At 42.6% G+C, this 24,888-nt stretch overlaps 1 protein-coding gene and 1 non-coding gene across 2 annotated transcripts; both read left to right on the top strand.

The window, feature by feature from the left end:
• Window positions 1–558: 558 nt before the first annotated feature.
• RPL3 (ribosomal protein L3) lies at window positions 559–8,841 on the top strand. Its single transcript, XM_054988381.1, has 10 exons — window positions 559–628; window positions 2,371–2,563; window positions 3,305–3,473; window positions 4,310–4,445; window positions 5,093–5,279; window positions 5,670–5,830; window positions 6,598–6,699; window positions 7,018–7,113; window positions 7,461–7,580; window positions 8,731–8,841. The coding sequence occupies exons 1-10, from the start codon at window positions 626–628 to the stop codon at window positions 8,773–8,775; spliced, it is 1,212 nt and encodes a 403-aa protein (XP_054844356.1). The 5' UTR covers window positions 559–625; the 3' UTR covers window positions 8,776–8,841.
• Window positions 5,362–5,454, top strand: LOC129336396 (small nucleolar RNA U83B). The gene has a single exon (XR_008597712.1). It is a non-coding gene; the product is annotated as a small nucleolar RNA U83B (small nucleolar RNA).
• Window positions 8,842–24,888: the final 16,047 nt, after the last annotated feature.

Genomic DNA, 24,888 nt, shown 5'->3' with positions numbered 1-24,888 from the left:
AGAAAGAAAGCTGAAGAGATCAGTGCACCTGGACAGGCTATGTAATATTCTGGATAATTTTAGACCACATATTGATACTTCTCTATTATTGTCTTGCTCCGTGGGGCATTTAGGTCAACAGTACACAGATTACTCTAGTTTTACTGATTTCTTGTAATTTTATTGTGTGTTAATCCTGTATTATATTACTGTTGTGCGCCGCCCTGAGCCTGGAAAATGGTATAAAAGTTCTTCATGAAGTCCAATTGAGCAGTTTTATGTTGGAGTTTTCCTTTACAGATTTTTTTTCGCAAACAGGACTTATTACTTTCCGAGTAAATACGTTGACCCACCAGTGTAGTGGCCGATTCTTCCCAGTTTGTATTGTCCCAATACAACTATATATTAAAGACAGTATGAGTCCAACCGGCACCCGTAATTTATTTATTAATTTGAATAAAGGCGTTATCGTTGACAAGCTCGCGACGTTTCAGGCGCTTTTTTAAAGGTATCGCGAGTTCGTACACGCACGGATGGTTTGGAAAGCGCATGCGTTGCTTCGACGCGTTTGCGTACGTACGAGAAGAGGATATAAATAGAGCGTGCGCGGTCAGATAGTTCTCTTCTACGTCGGTTCGGAGACAAGATGGTGAGTGTCTGTGTGGCGTGGGGAAAGTGTTATCCGTCGCCATCGCCTCTGTGATCGTTTCAACTGCGTGGGGCCCTCGTTTTTCTTGTTGTATAGCCTTTGCTGTTGGTAACCTGAAAGCTATTTACGGAACTCTAGGCCTCCACTGACCCCTGTCTGCAGTTGGCATAGTGAGCGGGGCCCGACTTTACTTGTGTAGGCCGCACATGAGAGACTTTAATCTGCGGTATCGGCCTGCTCTTCCAGTAAAGGCTGCCTCCGTGACGCTGGAACTTTCAACAGTTGCTTAGGTTGCAGTGTGTTGGGGTGATCACAGTTAACATCTGTTTCCATTTTCTAAAAATGACTGGAAAAGTGGGGTTTCAAGGACTGTACTACCAAATTGCACAGATAGTACGGAGTAGTACATAGGCCTTCCACCTCCAGAAGTCTGTCTAGGATTGCTAATCGCCATCCCGTGATCACAAACTCTAAATAAAAAGTAATTTGTAGACGCAAGAGTCTCCTATATGGTTTGATGTATAATATGGTTGATAGCAGATATAGAGCTAACTAGTTTGTCATGCTTTTTGTTAAGCATAGGAAGTGAGTTTCCTGTGGTGGCTGGCCGCAATAACTATGTTTTATTGGTTACTAATGAGTACTTATTGAACCCTGACCTGGCTAGCCCTGGCAAACCTCATCTCAGAAGCTAAGCAGGGTCGATCTTGGTTGGTAATTGAATGGGAGACATCCCCAGAAGACCAGGGTTGCTGTGCAGAGGCATATGATGGAAACCACTTCTGTTAAGCTCTTGCCTTGAAAACACCAGCAGGGGTTCCCATAAGTCACCTATGTCTTGACCGCATGTTCCACCACCACTTATTATAGAAAGGGAATTGGTTTTTATATGTGGGGCTATCCGTTAGAGGTAAACTTTGTATACTTCATAGGGTGTTGCATCTATAAACTACTCAGGATGAGGCTTTGGTTACCTTGAACTCGATAAAACACCATGTAGGTAGCTAATACGTATATAGCAATAACATAGTGTTTGTTTAATAATTGTAAAACCCATTTTATATATAATTCATAATCGCTTCTATTGTTGATACACCAAATGCATGGCAGATTTACATCATGGGGTAAGGCAAAAGTGGAAACAGTCTTGATTCCTAAAGTTAAACATCCTGGAAAATGGCTAAGAGAGCTAGTTTTTAATTTTAATGCAGCATTTTAAAGTGAATTTAACAGGTTTCTGTGCAAATTGTGCAGTGATCTAGCCTGTGTTCTGAAAAGACTTTACTGTCATTTTAAAGACTTGTCTGTTTGTTAAAGTAGATTAGGTAGATGTAGACACAGAGGAAACACACTTCTTATTTTAGGACATTTATTGTGGATAGAAAAATCAAAAAGAGTCCAGTAGCACCTTTAAGACTAACCCACTTTACTGTAGCATAAGCTTTCGAGAACCACAGTTCTCTTTGTCAGATGCACAGTTCAGAAGAGAACTGTGATTCTCAAAAGCTTATGCTACAGTAAAGTGGGTTAGTCTTAAAGGTGCTACTGGACTGTTCGATTTTGCTACTACAGACTAACACTGCTAACTTCTCTGGATTGTGGATAGAGGAGAGGATTTTGTGTTAGGTTGGTTTTTAAAAGAACCTGGAGCATCTTACCCTGAAAAGAACCTTGATTTGGGATAGAAGGGGAGAAAATAGTTTGGTTTCTGCTACCTATGCAAAATACGTTTTTCTTTACAGTCCCATCGTAAGTTTTCAGCTCCCAGGCATGGATCGTTGGGCTTTCTACCTCGCAAGCGTAGCCGTCGCCATCGGGGCAAGGTGAAGAGTTTCCCTAAGGATGACCCCAACAAGCCCATCCACCTCACTGCATTCCTTGGGTACAAGGCTGGCATGACCCACATCGTTCGTGAAGTTGACAGGCCTGGATCCAGTATGTATTTATCAGTCTTGTGGAAAGCTGTTCAGAGGGAGGGGAGTAAAATTAATACTAGGCGTTTCTTTAGTGCTGAAGACTGCTACATGCATGCCAACTCCCTAAGAGGCCATTATTTATTTATTTATATTTATATATAAATTTATATGTTTTTGTGATCATCCCCATGTTGCAGATGAGTCTGAGCCTGGACGATGTGGGTGTGCAGAGGCAAGAATTGCACCAGTCATTTTGCATTTATGCTCACTTATGTAAGATGAGAGAAAGCTACAGTCACCATTATTTTCTTTGACCTGCATTAAAATATTAGACACAGCTAAAATACTTATACTGTCTCTGGCCCTCATCTTGGACACTTCTCTGGTTTATCAGAGTAGTGTTCTGATTCCATACCTATAGTTATTCTGCTGGCTATGTAACATGCCTTTTTAATTTGTCAGGTCTTAAATGCTGAAATTGTTTGAGAGTTGCTTTTAAAGTTTCCCTCAAACAGGAGTTAGTCACATTTTAAAGATGGAACAAAAGTATTGTGGATTAAACTTTAATTGATGTTGCTCAGTGTGCTCCACAAAAGCTTCTGCCCCAATAAATAAGTTAATAATTAAAGGGCTGCAACCTGCAAGGCTTCTGTTTGTGGTTTCTGGTACAGTCTAACGTGGCTGTCTGTTCCTTTATTTGTAAGAAAGTATAGATTCATTACTGTGTCTTGATACTAACTACTGTGCATCTTTTCTACAGAGGTGAACAAGAAAGAAGTTGTAGAGGCAGTTACCATAGTGGAAACACCTCCCATGGTCATTGTGGGTATTGTAGGCTATGTGGAAACCCCCCGTGGCCTTCGGACCTTCAAGACCATCTTTGCTGAGCATATCAGTGATGAGTGCAAGCGTCGCTTCTACAAGAACTGGTATGAGGGCAGGAATTAATTTTTCTAATTAGAAAGATGCATTGTGAAGTTTAAGTCTAGGTAATATAAACTACAGCTGAAGAATTTTAGAATTCAGGATTTCTGTGTTACCAGTCTGATGAAAATGAGAGAGCCTTAGGGTTTCATCTCAGCATTCGCTACAGAAAACTTTTTGAATCTGAGTAAGGCTCTTTATAGGAACAGTATTTTGTGCTTAAATGTGATGATAATTCTGGTACTTGTACACGAACACTACACATGATGATCTCCTCGACGGGCGGACATAAGAAAGTCGCTTTTGGCGCTTGTTGCTGATTGTCGAGTACTGAGTGTAGTTGGCTATCTTCACAGTGGCATACCCTTTTATCTCTTTTACTTGTGGGAATAGACTTAGAGTTTGTTCCCTTGGACCACTTTCACTTGTAGACTCGACAAGGGGTTTTTCCTCACATACAGAAGTCAGCTGTAAAAATTTCTCCTGTGAATGGAGTCCAGAAGCAGCACTAGCTGCTATGTAATACTAAGATTCTGTTAAAGGTAAAGCAATTAGTATGAAAATAAATATCAAACAAGGAATTTCCAATCCGTATTATTTCTTATGACTGTTCTGTACAGTGCGTATTAATATTTTTGTATGCGTTTATGGCAGCTCCGCTCAGCTTTGGCAGCTTTGCCTTTGGCTGATGAGCTCCAGGCTCCTCTTGTTGGTGGAAAAGACCTTAGAAACCAGCAATGAGCCAGAACCAACCTCCTGTGGCAGCTTCTTCCACTCAACCACCTCCCTGGGTGGACTGATGAAGGGCTGTGCCAATCCCCCTCTCTGCTCCTCCTTGAAGGCATAAGTCCAAGAAGAAGGCCTTTACCAAGTACTGCAAGAAGTGGCAAGATGACGAAGGCAAGAAGCAATTGGAGAAGGACTTCAACAGCATGAAGAAGTACTGCCAGGTTATCAGGGTCATAGCTCACACCCAGGTATGTCTTCTATGTTTCCTACAGAGTGCATGGATTGACAGAAGACTATAGGAATTAATGGGACCTGGATATTAAGGAAACAACGCTGTTTGAATGGGATAAGAACTGAGATGGCTGCTTGAACTGTAATCTGGTTTTTGATGCTGTGTACCTTAGATGATGATGCTCTGCAGACTCCTACATTACTGCCTACCAAGCAGTTTGTGAGGCTCCTATCTAAAGCCAATTTTTTGGCTGTTGAATTTAACCATTTACATGCATGGCATTCCCAGGGCTTTGCTTGAGAGTGGGGCAGCCACTAGCTCAAAGGGTCCCAGTTCTTGCACAGTGTTAAGATATGTTGTCCTGTTTCTTTTTAGTTACCATTCAAGTCATTGTAAAGCTTTATTGCTCACTTTATGTAGCAAGTTCTGTGAGCTTGCTGGGAAACTTGCCAGTTCATGTAGGGTATTATGATTTCTAATGGCATATGATTCCAAAATCAAGTTTAGTAATAGCCCACACTGAAGTAAAGTTTCCAAAACAATTTAAAAATACAGTATACATTGGGTTAGTTAAGCTAGAAATACCTACTTGATGCAGGACACTTAAAAGGCATCTGTGCTGTTTGCACTACAGTAATGAAAACCTTTTTTCTGGATTCCCAGATGCGCATGCTTCCACTGCGGCAAAAGAAGTCTCACCTGATGGAGATCCAGGTGAATGGTGGCACTGTGGCTCAAAAAGTTGACTGGGCCCGGGAAAAGCTGGAGCAGCAAGTGCCAGTATCAACTGTCTTTGGCCAAGATGAAATGATAGATGTCATTGGTGTCACAAAGGGCAAGGGATACAAAGGTAATATTTTCCCATGTTATAGTGGCTTTGTATTTTTGCTTGAGCCATAGGGAAGGAGGAGGGGAGTCCTTTTTGAATAGCAGCTGTTCAGTGATGAGGTCATGGAATATGCACTGAGCACAGTGCCTGATACCCATGAGGAGTCATTCCATGCTGCCTTCCTTCTGAGACCAGCTTCGGAATCGAGGATAGGGAATAAGCTTTGCTCACTGAAAAATGATATTATTGTATGTCTAATTTGTGGCTAAGTGTGCAAAGGGGTGGTGGTAGTTGTCGGATCTTGTTGGTAAATAGAGGGGCATAGGATAGGCAGTTGAAGCATTGTCAGCTACTTTTTCACAGAATTAGGGGGTCCACTGAAAAACTTAATTTGTTTTCTCTTGTTCTTAGGGGTTACCAGCCGATGGCACACCAAAAAACTGCCCCGCAAGACTCATAGAGGTCTGCGCAAAGTGGCTTGCATTGGTGCATGGCACCCTGCTCGTGTAGCCTTTTCTGTAGCTCGAGCTGGTCAGAAGGGCTACCATCACCGCACAGAAATCAATAAGAAGGTATGGGTTTACTTTGCAGTGTGCAGCCTTAAGCTGGAATAGTGGGTGTATCTGTTCTGTATACCACTGAAATTTTCATAGCTGTGGATGAGTAGAAGAGGTTGGATGACTTGGCTGGATGGAAACCTGCAGACAGCTTCAGGAGTTATGTGCCAAACCTGTGTACATGATAGCATCACTTAACATCTTCCTTGTAGTACATACAAAGAATGTAATATTCAACAGAACAGATTGCTCTTCACCGAAGGTTGTTAGATGAGAAATCAAGTCTCGTCTGGCTTTGGACTAGTGTATGGAAATGTTAATGTGATTCCTTCTCCTTGCTGTAGTCCCTTATATACTGTAGTAAACTGTGATTTTCAGAGCAAATAGACTGCTTGGGAAGGATTCTGAATCTAACCCACTGTGACCTGTAGGCTCAAGCAATTATTGCTCTTTTCCCCTATACAAGAATGAATGGGAGCAGTTTTGGAATGGGCCCACTGAATCGTTGTTGCTGAAGGCCATAGCTATGGTTGATAATGCAAACTTGAACAAGATTTTTTTTGTAAGCATAGCTTTTAAGTAAAACATGTCCAAGTTCATAAATAATCCAGGGGTAGAAGGTGCTGTCACACTAGTGACCAGCTGGAAAACATTTGTGAGACATTGGAGGAATCAAGATCATTAGTGAAAATAGTGAGCCTAAGAGGTGGGTATTGAGGTTTCATTGTCAGCTTTTCCCAGTTTGTTAAAAAGCAACTTTTTTTCCTTCTGTCTTTATTTAGATCTACAAGATTGGCCAAGGATACCAAATCAAAGATGGCAAGCTGATCAAAAATAATGCTTCAACAGAGTATGATCAGTCTGTCAAAAGCATCAACCCTCTGGTGAGTGGTTTTCTAGTTAATGTGGGTTGCGGGTGGAATATTGCTTGGCAAGTAAGACTTTTGTGTTATGTGTAAGCCAAAGCTTGAGGCACAGACAGTAAATTCTAATGCTTGAATCATTAACTCTAGCAGCTCTTGAAGGTGCCATTCTGCTTTTGCGTGCAAGTAGATTCCTCAGGCGAGTTTTCTGCTGTAAATCGTGCTCGGAGTGAAGCTAACAGCTTCTGTTGCCTGGGTTCGGTATAGCTGCTGGGAAATGGCAAAATTGTTTAGGGACATCTAGTATGCCTTATACATTGACTTGTTCTCATCATACAGGGCGGGTTTGTTCATTACGGTGAAGTGACCAATGATTTTATCATGTTGAAAGGCTGTGTTGTTGGGACCAAGAAGAGAGTTCTCACTCTGCGCAAGGTGAGCAATACATGGATACTTTTGGGTCACATTGGATCCTTCTTGTAAGTTTGTTCAGCAGTTAACATCTTTAAGATGGTGGCATTGTCAATTTTTTTCTGGGTGGGGGCTGATTTTTTTTGTTCCATATATTGCGTGGTGCATTCAAAAACAGCAGGCAAGACTTGTACACCCTGCGGGAGGCCAGGGATTACAATACATGAGTGCTTCAGGTTGAGGGAAGAGCTCTAGAACAGTGCCTCCAGGCTTTTACTTTCCCACTCATCCTGAATGTTTCCAGGTGGGACAGTCTGAAGGTTGTAGTAATTGTAGTTGCCAGTTCATTCTGATCCACTCTTTCTCCTTAGTCCTTGCTTGTGCAGACCAAGCGCCGGGCGCTGGAGAAGATTGACTTGAAATTCATTGACACAACTTCCAAGTTTGGTCATGGCCGCTTCCAGACAGCAGAGGAAAAGAAGGCTTTCATGGTAAGATTGCTGCCTTCTGTGTCTGCTTGCTGCATATATCCTTAGATGCAATGTTGATGTGCTCGTTGTGTTGAATTGGGCCTTCTCCACCTGTGTTGTGTTTGAACTGCGTCATAGTGTGGGAGACAGGAATTTGTTCCCCAAAATGTGAAGGAACCATACTAATCAATAGTCTAGCTCCAGGGTCACCTGTTTTCTATGAAGTGTTTGCTGCCTAGGGAAGACCTGGCCTGGAGATCCCATTTGGGTAAGAGCCGTATGGTGAAGGAGACAATAGTATGAATAGAGACTCTATGGAGGGATGCTGCTAAATGATGATCAGTAGCATTTAGACAGATACCATTAGGAAAGCTGTATATAAAGAAAGCAAATGGCAGTACCACTTTACAATCCTGCCTGGTTTCTATGGAATGAGGTTTCATTGGCCTTTGCTGTAAAACATGAATAATGTTAAGCCAGTCTTGAGAGCTAGAATCCTGCACTACATGAAGTTGCAACGGTGGGATAAACTATGAGCTCTTGACAAATTAGTTTTTCTCATGTAGTTTGCCGTAAAGCTTCATTTTAACTTGTGATACATTCAGATTGAATTGGTAGGACTTCTGTGTGCGTTTCACAGAATTGCCCCCTTGAAATCTTACTCAAAGGGTTGGGTTCATCCAGTTATTCCCAAAGAGAGCATTTATATTTTGCATGCCAGGAGTGTGCTATTTCAGTCTTGTGTAGTGTACTTCTTTTTTTTACCATATACTTTACCAGTATTAAATTTACAAATTCTATCCAGGGCTGCAGTAGTTAAATCATAACTGATGCTAAATAATGAGTAGGCACTGTTTACAATAAGTGATTTGCTAGTTCTCACCAAGAGAATGCTAGTCCAGCACATTTTGTAAATCTCAGCAACCAGTAGGCAGGTCGCCAGTAATTTCAGTCAGTGCTCTGACTCGGTCCCTTCCTGCCCTGTATTTGTCTTAGTTACTGTATATTATATGATCAGTAGATGGCAGCAGAAAAATTCCAACAGTCTTGTGGTATTGCCCTGCTGCCTCTTCGAGAAGCAAGGGGAAAAATCCTAAAATACATACCTTGTTTATTGTAAGACATGCTGGGAAATCTTGTATACACTGACATGATGTAATTTTCTTTGCAGGGACCACTCAAGAAAGACCGTATTGCCAAAGAGGAAGCAGCATAGTATCTGGCAAGTTGTGGTAATCTGGCCTGTAGTCTCTAATAAAGCTACAAATATATTCCAGTAACACTTCCTGGCTTGTGCTTTGAGTTATTGTTGCTGTAACCAATGTTTAGCTGGATTATAATGGGTTGGGTGTCCTTGGTTTGTGGATGTGAACAGGTAGGATATTAGGTGGCAAATGCCCTTCTTTCAGTACGCTTACTTTATATGTGCTGTAACCTCAGATGCACTTGAAGGTGTGCTGTCAGATTGATTGAAACCTTTCTGATGGCTAAAAGTGTGGGTGCCATCTGGCTCCGGAAGCGTTTAGTCTCAGGGAACTTCATGCATGTTAACAATGTATACCCTGCTAACATTGTAGGGGACAATGGGAGTCAGTGCATTTATTTATATCATTTATTTATACCTTGTCTTTCTCCCTAAGGGGGCCCAAAGTGGTTTACCGCATTGTCCTCTCTCTTATCCTCACAACAGCCCTCTGAGGTACATTAAGCTGAGTGTGTGTGACTGGTCCCAGGTCACCCAACATGCTTCCGTGGCAGAGTGGGTATTTGAATCTGGATTGCACATCCTAGGCCAACACACCACAATACAACACTGCCTCTCTATTGTAGATGAACCTGTGAATGAACTCTTGAGTTTTCTTTCTTGTAGTGCCCAATGGCCAGAGATCTTTCTCCTTACCTACTTCAACAGATACATTTTCATAACAATACGTTGCATTGTGGCACCACCCAAATGTGTGCAGGCAGGCTGTCTTGTTCACTCTGTTCCAAGGTGATTATTATTCCTTTGCTATAGGTGGAGGAGATGCGGAAGCCTGGGGTGGCTTGTTCTTCTATGTCTTTAACCTTGCTTCTGAATCTCCTTCTCTATAGTGTGAAGTTCCTTTATTTAGTAAAAGTATGTCCCCCCCCTTCCAATTACAAAATTATTATAGGTGGCTTATATCAGAGCAGTCTCTAAGCAGATTGACTCAGGTCTATTCAGTGGGGCTTACTCCCAGGAAAATGTTCTTAGGATTGAACTGTTAGTGTCGACAGTCATGCACCTGACACCTTGCATGTGGTAGATTGTTTGGAATTCAAATGTATGTAGCTCATGAGCCAGAGTTGGCCTTTAATCCACTACAGGGGGGTCTCTTCAGCCTTACATGCTAGAACAGTGGTTTGTTAAACTGCTCAGTTCCAGCTTCATGGCTCAGAGGTCTTAGTATTGAAGCTAGCAGTTAAAAACAGTGCCTCAAAGGAAACAGTCGTTAAGTTATTGAGGGCAGAAGTGGAGGCAACTCACTTGCTTCCTTGAAATACCAGTATAAAAAAACGTAACTAGAGGGTAACAACATAAGTCTGTTGCACGAGCCTGTATGCAGGACCCTGAATGGAAATGGTGAACTGCTCAGTGGGCAATCAGATGGTCTACCCAGCCACATTTCGTTACACCATAAATTTCACATTGTTCCATGTTGGAGCCTGTTGATTTTGAACTTTTTAGTTCTGCATGTTGCTTTGATTATTTACACAGTTCCCACTTGTCTTAGGATGGTTTCGAAAGAAAAACATCTACCCGTGATCAGGCCTTGACAAATTTTTCCTTTGGCTTTAGGAGCTGGAACTTACATTTCAGCCTTTAAGGTTGCAACTGTTGATATTAAAGAGTATAATCAAGATTTTTACCCCACCTTTCTTCCCGCACAGGGCCACCAAGGCAGCTAAAAAAATGTTAACATACAAATTAAAATACCCTCTTACAATCTATTAAAACCAACACAAATACATCATTAAAACAATTTAAAGTAAATAGTTAAAACATTTGGAAAGGGAGGAGGGATCACTGAGGGATGCCAAGAGGTTGGGGGAGGGAAGCCTTCACCTGCCTGGCGGCAGAGAGCAACAGAAGAGAACAGGTGAATCTCCTTGGGGGGAGAGTTCCAGGATTTTGATGCCGCTGATAAGTCCCTCTCCCAGGTTGCCTCCTGCAGTCTTGGTGGGCAGGGGCACCCAAAGCAGAGTCTCCAAAGATGACCACGGCTGGGTAGGTTCATAAGAAAATATATATGACTTTATTCTCTTAATTATTGCTGCCACAAAAAAGTGCAAGGTGCCACAATGAAATTTCTGGGTGACCTGGTGCCTAGGATTTGTTAAAACCCCTGCCTAAGTTCATCTGAATTTTCTGCTGAGAAGAATTCATTGTAAAGAGGGCCTTTGCTCTATTAGGGCAAGTGCTGCTGGAAGCTGCAGTTCATAATAAGCCAAATATCAAAGAATGGACATCGCCAGGAGTTCAGAGCTTAGTTCACAATTGGGTGTCACTAAAATGTAAAAGATGATTGTGATACTAAGGGCTGATACAGCTTACTGCAGAATAACATGAACTTGAAGCCCTAGATTCGAATTTATTCTAGTTATTTCATCACAGATCTATATTATGGCATTAAATAAATGTCAAACTGCCTTATGGTGTAGGTCAATATTATTTTTCAGAGGCATGGAATTGCTTTAAGCCTGCTTTGGTTAGTTAATGGCAGCAGTGAAATTTAGATTAGGGGCAGCTAACATCTGTGTTCACTCTCAAGCACTGCTGAAGGGATAACAGATGGCGTGCTTTTTGAGGCTGCCATTTAAGATATGTGATACACTCGGAGCAATTAAAACCTTGTGCCTGCACCCTCCTCCCTGGTACAGTCCTGGATTTCCATAGTCTACAGTTTGTTTGCAACCATTTCTTTGCACAAGGAAGAGTTGGAGACCTGTGCTGAGGTGGTAACAGATTTTGTCCCATTGCGTCTTTTTTTGCAACCTGGGCTTTACTTACTTTGCCTGTTGCCTTCCCAAACGCTGGAAAACTACTGGGCAAAGTCCAACAGGTTGGGGCAAGGGACAGAACCACTGTGATTTGCTGGTAGAGCATCTGCTTTATATGCGGAAGGTCCCAAGTTCAATCCCTGGTATCGCCAATTAAAAGGATCAGGTAATGCAAAAGACATTGCCTGAAATATTGAGAGCCACTATCAGTCTGAATGGACTGCTATCTGATGGTCTAATAATCTGATTCAGTATAAGGCAGTTTCATGTTTCAGTATTTTGAGTGTCTGTGGAGGCATTACTATGTCCTGAACCTCTGAAGTCTGCAATCTTGAGTTCCTGAGTTAAATGGTACATTTTCCTTAAGAAATATTTTTGCTCGGGAACCATTTTTAGGAACATGCTGTTGCTTTTGACCTTTCAAATACTAAAATATGTTTAGAGGATAGAGAAGAGGTTGATTTCTTTTCGAGTCTGAACACTAGGATGTGCCACAAAATGGATAGGTAGCTGACTTCATATAATGTGCAGATTTTTGGTGCTCACAGAGTGAAGAATATAAGAAGAGTGTAAGAATATAAAGGTTGTGGTTTAAATGCTATTGCATCACTTAGGTTTGTAACAGCAAAGTAAAACCCAGAATTCTTGTTCTTATTGCAAGTTCTCTATAAGCAGCGATCAGAAGTCTGTGTAAATAAATCAGACCTTATGTGAAAATGCCCTAGGAAGAAACTGCTTTTGCAACTGAATAGACCAGTAGGTGGTGGTGGTGGTGTGCTCTCTGCTCTCAGGGCTGTCAGATTGTGCTTTTACTCCATTTTTCTATTGCTGCAGCAAATTTTGCATCCTGTGTTTAGAATGGTCTCCGCAGCAACAAGAAACAATCAACTGAGGTCAGGGATCAGGAGGACTTTGCTGTGAGCTCAGTTTGTAGAGATTGGACTGGGAGGACAAGTGGCGTTTTTCCAAGTGCCTGAGATCTCAGCAAAGGGCAGAAAGTTGAGTGGTCTTTTCTATGTGCTTTACTAATTTGCTGGTCACGTGCAATTCCCTTCTGTAAGCATGATGCTGTTAAATGATAGCCTTGGTGGTGATGAGCTCAGCTGTGTGGTTTATCCGAATACCTATTTTGAAATCATTCCATGCATCTGATGGAGCTTGAGCGCATGAAAGCTTGTGTGACCATAAGTCTGTTACTTTAAGGTACCACAGGCCTCCCTTTTCTTTCTGTAGTTCATTTTGCAAAGATTTGGATGCTGAAATGAGGTCTTCATCTGCTGCTGTCTTTTATCATGCATTCTGTTCTTCCGTGAAGGAGCATTAGAGTTAGGGGTGTGCGATCTGGGATTCATATCTGGTTAATATAGCTGGATTTGTGCCAATCCAGCATAATCTGCCTATACGGGATCATATTAAAGAATCCCAGATCAGATCCACGAAACCGATATACATGGACTGTGCTGCTGCTCCAATCTTTTGTGGGTTTTCCAGGCATGGTGTGGGGAGGCAAGACTGTCTTCCTCAACCAATTGCCCTCATGGGTCTCCATGTTCCTGCCTGGCTTCTTTCCCAGGCTCTACATGCTCCCTCCTTTCCTTCGCCTGCCTGAGCCTCACACCCCTTACCTGCCTCAGCTCTTCAAGTTACTGCCCATTTATTTGCAGCTTGTGTCACTGCCTTCTTGCAGTTGTTCTAACTCTGTTGCCATGCCTCCTGCCTCCACGTCTGGCCCCTGAGCTGCAAAAGAGCCCTTCAACCCCCTCCCCTGCTGCCTTTTAATTTCTGTGGCTTGTCCAGCTCCAGCGAGCACCCCCACCCTTGCTTCAATTTGGGATTCTCTGGTCTGACATTGACTCATAGAGTTGGAAGGGATCTCCAGGGTCATCTAGTCAAACCCCCTGCACAATGCAGGAAACTTGCAACTACCACCCCCCACACCAACAGTGACCTCTGCTCTATGCCCAGAAGATGGCAAAAAACCCCTCCAGGATTGGCTTGGAGAAAATTGCTTCCTGACCTCAAAATGGCAATCAGCATTTACCTGGTCATATATGAAAGGGCAACGAGAACTAAGCACTGATGCAACCCTTCCTGCCCTCCCTGTCATGATCTGCCTAGGCTCACAGGGTCCGCATTGGTGTCAGATGGCCATCTAGCCTCTGCTTAAAATCTTCCACAGGAGAGCCTATCACCTCCCGAGGAAGCCTGTTCCAGTGAGGAGCCATTCTAACTGACAGGAAGTTCTTATTTAGCCAAAAACTCTTTTGATTTAATTTCAACCTGTTGGTTTTGGTCCGACCTTCTGGGGCAACGGAAAACAATTCTGCCACCATCCTCTATACGACAGCCCTTCCAAATACTTGAAGATGGTTATCTTATCTCTCAGCCATCTCTCCAGACTAAACATACCAAGCTTCTTTAACCTTTCCTCATAGGCCTTGGTCTTGAGACCTCTCACCATCTTTGTTGCCGTCCTCTGAACATGCTCCAGCTTACCTGTATCCTTCCTAAATTGTGGTGCCCAAAACAACACAATAGGTCTAACCAGAGCAGAATAAAGTGATACCATCACTTTGCGTGATCCGGACAATATACTTCTGTTGATACAATCCACAATAGCATTTGCCTTTTTAGCTACCACATCAGACTACTGACTCATGTTCAATGTATGGTCTACTAAGACCCCCAGATCCTTTTTGCACAGACCACTACCAAGATAAGACTCCCACATCCTATAATTATGCATTTGGGTTTTCCTATCTAAATGCAGAATTTTACATTTATCTCAATTGAAATTCATTTTATTTGTTTTAGCCCAGTTTTCTAGCCTGCCAAGATCATCCTATATTCTGACTCTGTCTTCTACCTTATTTGCTACCCCTCCCAATTTAGAATCATCTGCAAATTTAATAAGCATTCCCTTTATTCCTTTATCCAAATCATTTCTAAAAATGTTGAACAAAACAGGTCCCAGGACCGATCTCTGAGGCGCTCCACTTGTCACTCTTGTCCAAGAGGATGAGGAACCACGAACAAGCACTTTTGGGGTGTGATCTGTCAACCAGTTACTGATTCACCTAACAGTAATAGGATCCAAACCACATTTACTGTCATCAAGAATATAATGTGGAACCTTATCAAAAACCTTAATGAAATAAAGATAAACTAGGTCTACAGCATTCCCCTGATCTAGCAAGGTAGTAAGATTCTCCCAAAAAAAGAGAACGTTAGTCTGACATGACTTGTTCTTGAGAAATCCATGCTGGCTCTTAATAATCAAAGCCATCCTTTCTAAATGCTCAAGGACTGACTGATGATTTGTTATAAAGCTTTTCCAGGTAAAGACATCAAACTGACGGGTTGATAGTTATCCAGATCCCTCTTTCCCCTTCTTGAAGATGGGAACAACATTTGCCTACCTTCAGCCTTCTGGCACCTCACCTGTTTTTCAAGAATTCTCAAAAATAATAGTGGCTCAGAAGTTGTATTCACGAGTTCTTTTAGTACCCTTGGATGCAATTCATCTGGCCCTGAGAACTTAGTTTCATTTAAATAAACTAGGTATTTATGATCCTAGGGTGCAGCTCCCTTCCCTCATCATGTGTTGGTTCTCTTGCTGTAGTTTGGTTCATTTGAGCTTTTTTGGTTCAGCTTGCATTAGGAGTGGGACCTGTGTTAGGATGGGCTTTTGGCAGAGGGTTGCCTTTGCTGGAGGTTTCTATCTGGAAAGCCTTGGAAGTACTTTCTTCATAGGAAACAATGGAGAGTGGCTGGGGTATCTTGTTCAGGAACCCATAGAATGAGACCCCTCGGTCCAGTCTTTCTGAAATGGGGGGAGGTCTTTAGTGGACAAGGAGTAGGTTCCCTGAAAATCAGATGGAGTTTGCTTGAAAAATGCTTCCCCAACCCCATGGATAGAGTTCCCCATAGGGAATAATAGCTAGATAAATTCAGGATTCTCTAATTTTGCCAATCCAGATTAGAAAATCTGACTCTGATTTCAGGGATACAGAATTGTTACGGCGTCCCTGAAACCCAGACCTGGATTCAGCTGAATTTGGAGGGGTGGGTGTGACATAATTGATCCTTCCAGTAAAGTTTGCAACTGCTCTTTGAGAGGTTATATAGAGAGTAGGTGTGACTACTAGGGATTTAGACTAAACTTTACCAATAGTAGGGATATGAATCTAGGTCTGCCCAGTACAGTACAACCTCCTCGCCCAGAAATTTGCAGTGGGGTATCCAGCCATTTTGTGTTAAAGCCCTTAAAGTTTGTTCAAAATTTTGTAAGTGCCCACAGGCTCAGCAAAGTGGGGGAACCTCCATTCTAGCCACAGTACACCAGTGATTCTGCTTTTTCTGACAAGTGATGGGTCTCCATCTTGCTGAGTGTTGTCTTACTTGCTGTGTGGCATTCTGTGGTCTTGTAAAAGGCCTTTGCTGAACCCCTGCTACCTTTAAAGAGATTGACCTTGGAAATTTCTATATGCAAAGCCTAAGTGATGTTCTTTCCACCACAGTACCTGTTCTCACACTTTTTGAAGTAGAATCTAGTTCTAAAGTTACTGCTGTTTTTTAAGACCCGAAGAATTTGACACCACTTTCTGTCTTTCCAACAGAAAATGTTCTTAACTTTTCATGATTTTTTTCATAAATATTGATTGCACTATTGAACAACCAGCTGTATTTCACGATCATTTTGCACATTTCTCATAGAGCTCCTCAGAGCCTTCTCCTCCTAGGTTAGGCAGTTTGTCTCACCACTTGGCATCATCGCCCATCTGCAAGAGATTTTTGACCCAGCTTGGAAGAGTTCTTATAACAAATCATATATTGGATCAAAGTGGGGGACCAGCAAGTCCAGCTTTCAAAATATGTCCTCAAATAATAATAAAATGGAAATAGCCTGGTCTTTGCACCTCAAAGGCTAATGGGAGGCTGCTTTGTTTGCCGCAATGTACAGGTGCCCCACTGGGGTCGCCGTCTTCTGCAACTGATGACCAGAAGCTTGATGCTTGTGAACACGGGTTCTAAATTTAATTTCCAAGGAAATGGTAATCTACCATCTAAGAAGTTTTATAATCATTTTAAAGATCTTTCTATGGCAGTATCTTGCTGCATTTTTTTAAGTAACTATGCCCCAGCACTGTTAATTTTTGCAAAGCACTGGATGCCCATGACCACTTATGCCCAGTCCTTCCAGACATGGATGGGAGTGGGTGCATGAGTGCGTGCTCTTGCTAGGGAACATCAGGTTTGGTACTGACGTGTTCCCAATCTCCTGTTTAGCAGCTGAAATGAAAAGCAGTGGTGCCTCCTTAGTAAAGATTTTACATTGTGTTAAAGGTTGCCTCAGTTGCGTGGGGTGTGTGTGTGAGGTTTTGCATTTTCCATTCCTACAATTAGCTTCACAAGTGGCTCATTTGACACTGCTGCATTGAATCAGTCTTCTAACTTTGATCAGAGGGACAGGTGGAACGCTTCAAGTATGCTTAACATGGAAAAGGACTTTATTAATGTGCCCAAGGGGGATGAAGCTAGCTTGAGCAGCCTGTAGCTATTCTCTAGTGCCTTGGCTTCCCCCCACTGTTTGAAAGACATGTCATTACCCTCATCCTACCCCCCTTTTGCTATTTGATGCTGTAGATCTAAGCGTATATTTGATGGTAGGCTTGTTTTTTTTTTAATGGTAGCTTGGTTTGACTTGTGAGTCAGGCAAGTTTAAAACTGCTGCTTTTCAGTCACCTTAATTATTATTTATTGGTCTATGACAGTAGCTACCCAGAGGCCTCTACTAAGCTGATTTTTAAAAAAAACTAGCAAAGAGATATTCCCTACCTTACACAGTAAACTGACAAGGTGGAGTTATGATACCACTTTTATTACTGCAAAGTGCTTGAATGATTTTGCTCCAGGCTGTGTGTCATATTAAACTTTGCAACTTGGCCAGGAACTCAGTGTGCTTCTCAGCCCAGGACAGAAGGGACAGGCTAGTCCCACCTTCTCTTTGGCCGTTTTTGTCCTTGTTGGCAGTTCTTTACTGTATTTTTCCCCCTAAAAGCCATCCAGAGATGAGGCACCTGAGTGGCATGGCCAATTATTAAGGCTTAAAACCCATTGGAAGTGGGGTGTGTAGTGCTACTTGTTAGCCTGGTGCCCTGATACAGCAGAAGTCCGGAGGGAGGTGAAGCCTTACACTACCTGCCAAATCAAGCTAGTATTCTAGATCATCTTGAACTAACAGTTTCCTTCCAAATTCAACATCCACAAAGGGTTTTAAATCTGCACTAATCATCATCCATACTCATAAATTCTGTTCATCTAGAATAATTGGCCAGAGCAAGGTGTGGATTTAACATGGTTTACATTAAGATGCTAGGTTGGGACAGCCAGAACCATCCCTTTTGATTGAAATTAAGTACTCTCCCTGTGAACATAGCCATTTGACTGTAATCCCTTCAGTAAATGGGGGCATGAGTCATTGGGTGGGGGAGAATGGGAAGAAAACAGTAGAGCCTACCTCCACGGCTTCGTGAGGTTTGCTCTGATTTTCACTGTCAGGTGCCATCCTGGATAGAGCTCCTGTTAAAGAATTCTGAGATGAAAGAGGCAGTTTCTCCCACTGGTGTATTGTAGGGTTGGATGAAGTTATATCTGCTAAACAAATCTCTGCCTTGGAGTGATTAAAGGTATGACACATGTCAAGGATAGACTAGCGATGGATAGATGCTGCTTGCTTGGAACTGAATTTTGCCAACTTTTACAGTTTCATGGGATCTGTTTCTGGGCAGTAAAAAAGAATGGTCCATCTGCTATGGGCTATATCCATGGCAAGAGGCAATCACATGCAGTACATTATCTGCCAGTGACCAATTCTCACCCTCTGTTGAATATGTGAATGTGAATTGAATGGATGTTCTCCCTGTTTAGCCTGTTCCTGCCTTCCTCCTCTCCTTCCCTTGTGTCATATTTCAGATTGTGAGCTGTTGGGGGTAGAGGTATTATTTGACACCGTTATTTTGCATGGCAGTTCATGGAAAACATTACAGAACATTAACATAATAAATCAACAGAATCCTCCAATGCCACAGCTTTGCCAATACATTGAAGTTGCAAAGGTGGCCCAGAATTCCATGCTTGGAAAAATCCTAACATGGAAATCAAAATACATTCTAGTTGGCAGAGGAGGTGGGAAAGTTTAGATGCAAGGAGAATAGCTAGTAGTGTGAACGGGAGGAGAGTGAAGAATTAAAGAAATTGCTGGCAAATGCAAACATTTAATTATTGGGGAAGTAACCATGTGTGTTAGAGTGAGTTTTTTATTTGGACTTGTTTAGAAATGTCTCCGATTTCTTAGAAAAAGACCCTGTGTCATTGATGTCCATGTGATTGGGAGTGGGGAGGAAGCATCTTTCCTCTTAGATGAGTGTCATGAGTTTCTTTGCAGTCATTGGCAAAGTGCAGAGTATGCTAAATATAGCCTCTTTCTTCCTGGTTAGATTTCCCCAAAATGTTACTATTGATACTGCCTTCCTGAGCAGCAGCTTGTTGGTAATGGGGGATTTTCCTAGGGTTTCTGGGCGTGGTATAACCAAAATTCCTGGCTCTTTGTCCTTTCTGTTTTACCATAGCCAGGTTATGAATATTCCATGCAGGTAAGCCTATATGGACTTTATATAGTGCCAGCAAGAAAATGACCAATGTGGTACCTCCCATCTTATGTTTTGAGATCTCTGTTCCAAGAGACATGCAAGGAAGAAATGCAAGTTACTTTCACCTGATTTCATGTGAATTGCACTGTAAAAGCTGGCAACAACGCTAACATGTAGGTTTGTTTTGGTACATTTCATGGCTAAGGTTTTGAACCCTGATCTCTCTGGTCTAAGTCTAATAATCTAGCCATGACACCAACACTGTCCGGGTATTCATGGGTGCGTAGCAGGCAGTTTAAAAATCAGCATACTCCTTTGATGGTACTCTACAAAAACCCTTCTCGCGTCGTGCTGTCTAATAAATACTGTTAAGTTGAGGACTGCATAGCCCAGTGATTCTCAGCTTGAGCTATATGTACCCCCCCCACACACACACACGGGGACTTAAGCCTCCTAGTGTGCATTCAGAACTTTAGGGGATAAATGGGTATGTGAGATTTTAGGTAGCTCTCTTCTCCCCATTACAAAGCTTTTCAGTTGCTGGAGGAGAGTTGTTTTATACCGCTCACCCTGCCCTGAGGATAGACCCAGCACCTCTGTTTCTCCCCAAGGCTTTTAAAGGAGCAGATAGTAAATAGGAATCAAACCTAACATCATAGATTTGGCTGTTGGCCATCAGGCCCAAGGGTGTCATTGAATGTATGCCTGTGATCTCTGCATATATCATAAATATTGCCTATATGAATAAAGATGCTTGGTATGGATTGTTGTTTTTCTCTCCTAATTTTTTTTACTTGCGGAGGGAGGGGTTAGATGACAATACGGTGTATTTAGGATTACCAACATTCAGTTGGGGACTGGAGTTCTCCCACGATTGCAGATGATCTCAAAAGAAGGGCAATCATCAGTTCCTCTGTCAGAAAGGGCAGCTCTGGAAGGTAGACTCTGTCATTGTGTTGCCCCTGAGCACCTTAGGCACTGCCCCTGCAGCTCCAGGAATTTCTCAAGAGAGTTGGCAACATAAGATCTACCCTTAAGGGCTTTTATTAAAAAACACTATACATGAAAGTGTCATGGAGGTCGGCATTGTTTGCTGTGACTTGCATTTTTCCAAGGGCTCGGGAAGAGGTTTTCACAATCATCTTCTGGCTGAGCTTTGTTAATTGGAGAGGCCCCGGGGCAGAACCTGGGACTTTTCTGCATGCAAAGCACATGCTCTGCCACTGAGCCAAAGCCCCACCCCCTAACTACTGGTGCAGCTTATGCAGCCTTGGTCTCCCAGTCAACAGCTACCAAAATAAAACATAAATTCATGCCTCTGTTAGGATGTGTTTAGGGATGCTTGAACACCAGCTGGTTTGGACCCTGTCCCGATTGCTAGTTGCAGATGATTTTTGGATGACTGGTTCAACTGCTTGTAACCTATATGTAGCTGTTCAAAGGGTGCTTACAGAGCATAGCACACTCGGCTTTCATGTGTCTGTATGTTGTTACATAGCCCAATGGAGTTTTCACCTCTGCTGGAAGCACTGCTGTAGACCACTGTGCTCTGCAAACAAAAGAGTTAATCATAAAACATAAAAACTGCTGGTAAATCAATACTTTTTTTTCAAAAAAGCTACCTTTTGCTATTCCTTCCTGAGTTCCTTAGTCTCATAATGGCTGCCAATCTGCTTGGAGGGGAGGTTTTCACATATGTACCATTTTACCAAGCACCATGGGGAGTTGTCTCCCCTGAATCTGTGAAAAGTGTGGTGCGTTGTAAGAAGTATCCAAAAAAGAACATTTTGAAATCAAGCACATCCTGATGGTGCTGGACAGAAAATCTGCTGTGCAATCCCTGTAATAGAGGATGGACTGTTCCAGACAAGTCATTCCTTCCATTTTCTGCTAGGTAAGTAATTGTGTCATGGGCAAGATCTGCTGTGATTGCTTGAGCATGTGAAGGCAACCAACTAAATGTCTGCAAGTACAGCTAAGATGCAGCTGCAAGCTGGTTCGAAAGGCATTTGAGCTGTTTGCTGTCAAAACAAACAAACCTGGGGCTTGGCTTACCCTGATTGCAGCTGTCACACTAGGTAAACTCAACCATGGACACAGTCACTGCAAAATTCATAGCATCCTTCAATGTGTTCACTCCTTCCTCTCTAAATCATGATCTGGCAGTAGTTTTTCTAGGAAGGGCCCTTGCTATTAAATTGCCCTAGGTTGGGCTCAGCCCTTTGACCTACCTTTCTTCCACGGCACCTTGGCTCATCTTGAACAGCTGGTTCTCCCTGCAGGCTAATGCTGATCTGAGGAGTTTGTTCTGGGGTTGCCTAGCAACCTCTATGTGTTCTCCCATCTCCAGGCTGATGCTTAAGCTGAGTGGCAGCAACTTCCCTACAGTCAACACCCACACAAAGTTAGCAGCATCTCTGAAAGGGAACCCAATAGGCTTTGTTTGCAGCATGGCTTCCCAGACTAGAGTCCCTCTTCCTTAAGTAGAGGCTGCTAAGAACCAAACATTCTATCTGCTGCCTCTCCTGCTTATATCAGGAGTTCCCAGCCTTATTGATCCCATAAACATCTCTGCAATTTTGTGAAAGTGGAGTGGGTGCCACCACAAAATGGCTGCCCCAGAAACAGAGCTAATTTCAAATGTTGGGAGGTTCCAAACCAAGTGTTGTCCTACATTGGAGGCAGCTGCTCCTGACTGAGTGCCCCTGCAAACACAAAAGCTTTCATTTCCTGGCCTTTTGTGAAGCACTTCCTGCCCCATGGGTTGAGGAAAGCCCCAGATTAGCTCATTGCTTTGAGAAAGACTTGAGATGATGCTTAATTTTAGTTTCCAAAGAAGGAGAGTGATTTGATTTTGGTGTAATCATAGGGAGAAGTTTCCAAGTCCAGGACCATAAGGAAGTTTGCGACTGAGCTGAGGCTGTGGCGTGCCTGCTGTGCGTTGCTGATCTGTCGGTAGGGAGTGATCTGAAACTCCCTAGCCTTTTCTGTTCTATTCATGACCCTTTGGAGCTTATCCTCCCCTCAAGACTCAAGAAGCAAAGAGGTGCCAGGAAACATTGGTGGGCATCATGGTGCTCGCAAGCACTGCTGGCTTATACTGTAGAATGCTGGAATCAGGTGAAAATATGGGCAGGGGATAGGTGCCCAACCCCTCCCCTCAAGTTCCTCCTATGCTTTCAGAGGAAAAATATCTCCCTTTTCTCTATATCTCTCGGGTTTGAGGCTAGCTAAGTAGCTTCCTCCTCTGTCCTGGATGGCCCAAAATTAGCCTGATCTTATCAGATCTGGGAAGCTAAGCAGCATCAGTCCTGGTTAGTACTTGGATGAGAAACCACCTAGAAAACTGAGGGCTTCTCTGTCAAGGCAGTCAATGGCAAAGCACCTCAATTTGTCTTATGGGTTTGCCATAAGTCAGCTGTGACTGGACAGCACCTTTACATACACAAGTAGCTTCCTGTTTATCATTTCTGCTATGGGCAACTGAGCTACAACATTTGGTTTCTGAGGCTCAGATCAAGTTATCTTTAGGCACAAAAGTCAGCAATCTGTCACTGTAGGACTGTGACGATGGGAGATTCCCAAACAATTCTCTTTCCAATATGATTTCTTCCACCCTGCCCCCTTCCCCCAATATATTATTGTTCCTTGGAAAGTGGTGGCCCTGTCTCAGAAAAAAGGGGTGTTTGTGAAATTTGTTCCTGACGGCTACCTCAAATATTTCTAATGTCCAGGATTTTGTGATTTGGTCATATTATTTTTGTAACACTGGTGGAGAATCTTTATATCCATTTCTGATGAAGAAGTCTAGCCATATGTTAATGAAAAGGATGTGAGGAACCTGGGAAAATGGTGGTTTTTCTCTTTCAAAGTGATAACTCTAGCAGATAAAAACGTAAATTCCTTAGCAACAGAAGAGATTGTTTCTGAAGGAGAGCTATCCTTTTGTTTTATTGAAATTTAAAGCAGCAGTAATGCGTTGCACATGGAAGGGTCACAAGAGTATGATGTTTCCTTTTTGTATTGATGAAATAGTCCCATCCAGTTACTCTGTCTGCCTTTTCCTCTCTGTTCTGGATTGTTAACTATTCATTTCAATTTCTAGCCCATTTCATCTCTGAGCTGCAGCATGCCTAACAACAGGAGAAACTTTTATATTCATAAAGATTCTTGGTACTGACCCACTCACTGATTGAAATATCAGAATTGTTAGGATATTTTCACACTTTCTAGGAACAGGACAGCTGACAAACAATGTAGGCCAGAAAATCTGGTTACTAGAAGAGTCTGAAAATGGAACAGTTGACATCTCCTGAACAGGGCTTGAAAATATGCTCAGAGTTAATTTCATATTCCCTAGTATGGCAAAATGTGGGGAGCTTCCACACTCTCAAATTTGGTTCCTTTGGTGCCACAGTTTGAACTGGGATGCTTGCTGTTATCATGGCTGGGTTTGGAAAGAAAGAGGTAGAATTTTCTTGTCAGTAATTATACCCTAGTAACCAGGGTGGGTGGATTTAGGTGTATATTTAGGTGTACATTGTTTTTAAGAGGAGATGTATAGTCACACACTCACATACGCAGTGGTACGCCCTGATGTATTGCAGTAATTCATTTTGCATTGTAGGATCTCATCACAAGAAGGACAGCTCATTTTCTCCAATGGTTAAAGTCAAGGTGTTCCTACATTATGACTTTAAACAAATTGAAGTTCCAAAATTTTCCACAATCCATCTCGAGTAACATGCACTCAGGTTTCAATGGGAGAGGAATGGAAATATAGAGAATATAACATGGAGCTGCAGAGTTAGTTTGGGACATTTGTTTGTGCAAAACAGAGGCAAAATGTAGTGAGCAGCAAGATTTGAGTCCAGTAGTTTGTCAAAGACCAACAAGCTTTCAAGGGTATAAGCTTTTGAGCTCCCACTTGAAATTATCTTCATGTAGTCAGATTAGTTATTGCATCTGGGCTAGGTTCAATTTTCCATTGTGTTCTCTACTGCAAGTCTCAATAAACGCTGTACCGGACCTAACCCATGGGAGATGATCAGTGAAAGGGCTTGGAGAGGAGAAACTCTTAATCTGTTGTGGCCAAAGGCACTGGAGATACCCACAGGCCCAATCCATGGTGAATTAAAGGATTTCACTAAGAGCTGGGCAGTGGGGGGAGAGAGGACCTTGCCTGAGATCCTGCATAGTGGTTTTGGTCAGAGTGAAGAGTCGGCAGACTACTCTCTGTGCAGCGATAGGTGGAAGTTCATTGCACCCGAGCAAAGCTGGTTGCAGATGGAATAAAAGTATGATTGCTTCTGAGTCTCGAAGCAGCAGTCTGTAGTACTGGTTAATGGGGATTCCTTTTCATCCTGATGTTCTATAATTCCTCTAAACAGACCAAAGATACAAAATAACCCACAATGCATCACAAGTAACATGAACACAGGTTTCAGGGGGAAGAAAACTAAAATTCAGAATACACCCACAACAGCATGGAACTGCTATGGGTGGACATCGGGTCTAGGTGGATCTCATCCACCTTATGCAGGTTCAAGTCTTCATGACTGCTCGTTGCCATCCTTTTCACACCTGTCTCACAAATCCAGATGTGCAGCTCTTTGCATCCTGGACAGAGCTGGTTGCTCCTTCTTAAGTCTTTG

The sequence above is a fragment of the Eublepharis macularius genome, chromosome 9 (assembly GCF_028583425.1).
Source record: "Eublepharis macularius isolate TG4126 chromosome 9, MPM_Emac_v1.0, whole genome shotgun sequence".
NCBI lineage: Eukaryota > Metazoa > Chordata > Lepidosauria > Squamata > Eublepharidae > Eublepharis > Eublepharis macularius.
Note: the sequence above shows the minus strand (reverse complement) of the source record. Positions and strands in the feature narration are given on the sequence as shown.

What these genes read in the sequence shown, in the direction of transcription:
- RPL3 (XM_054988381.1), top strand. An exon ending in AAAGGGCAAGGGATACAAAG is followed by an intron (nt 5,280 to 5,669) that starts GTAATATTTTCC and finishes TCTTGTTCTTAG; the next exon opens with GGGTTACCAGCCGATGGCAC. An exon ending in TCAAAAGCATCAACCCTCTG is followed by an intron (nt 6,700 to 7,017) that starts GTGAGTGGTTTT and finishes CTCATCATACAG; the next exon opens with GGCGGGTTTGTTCATTACGG.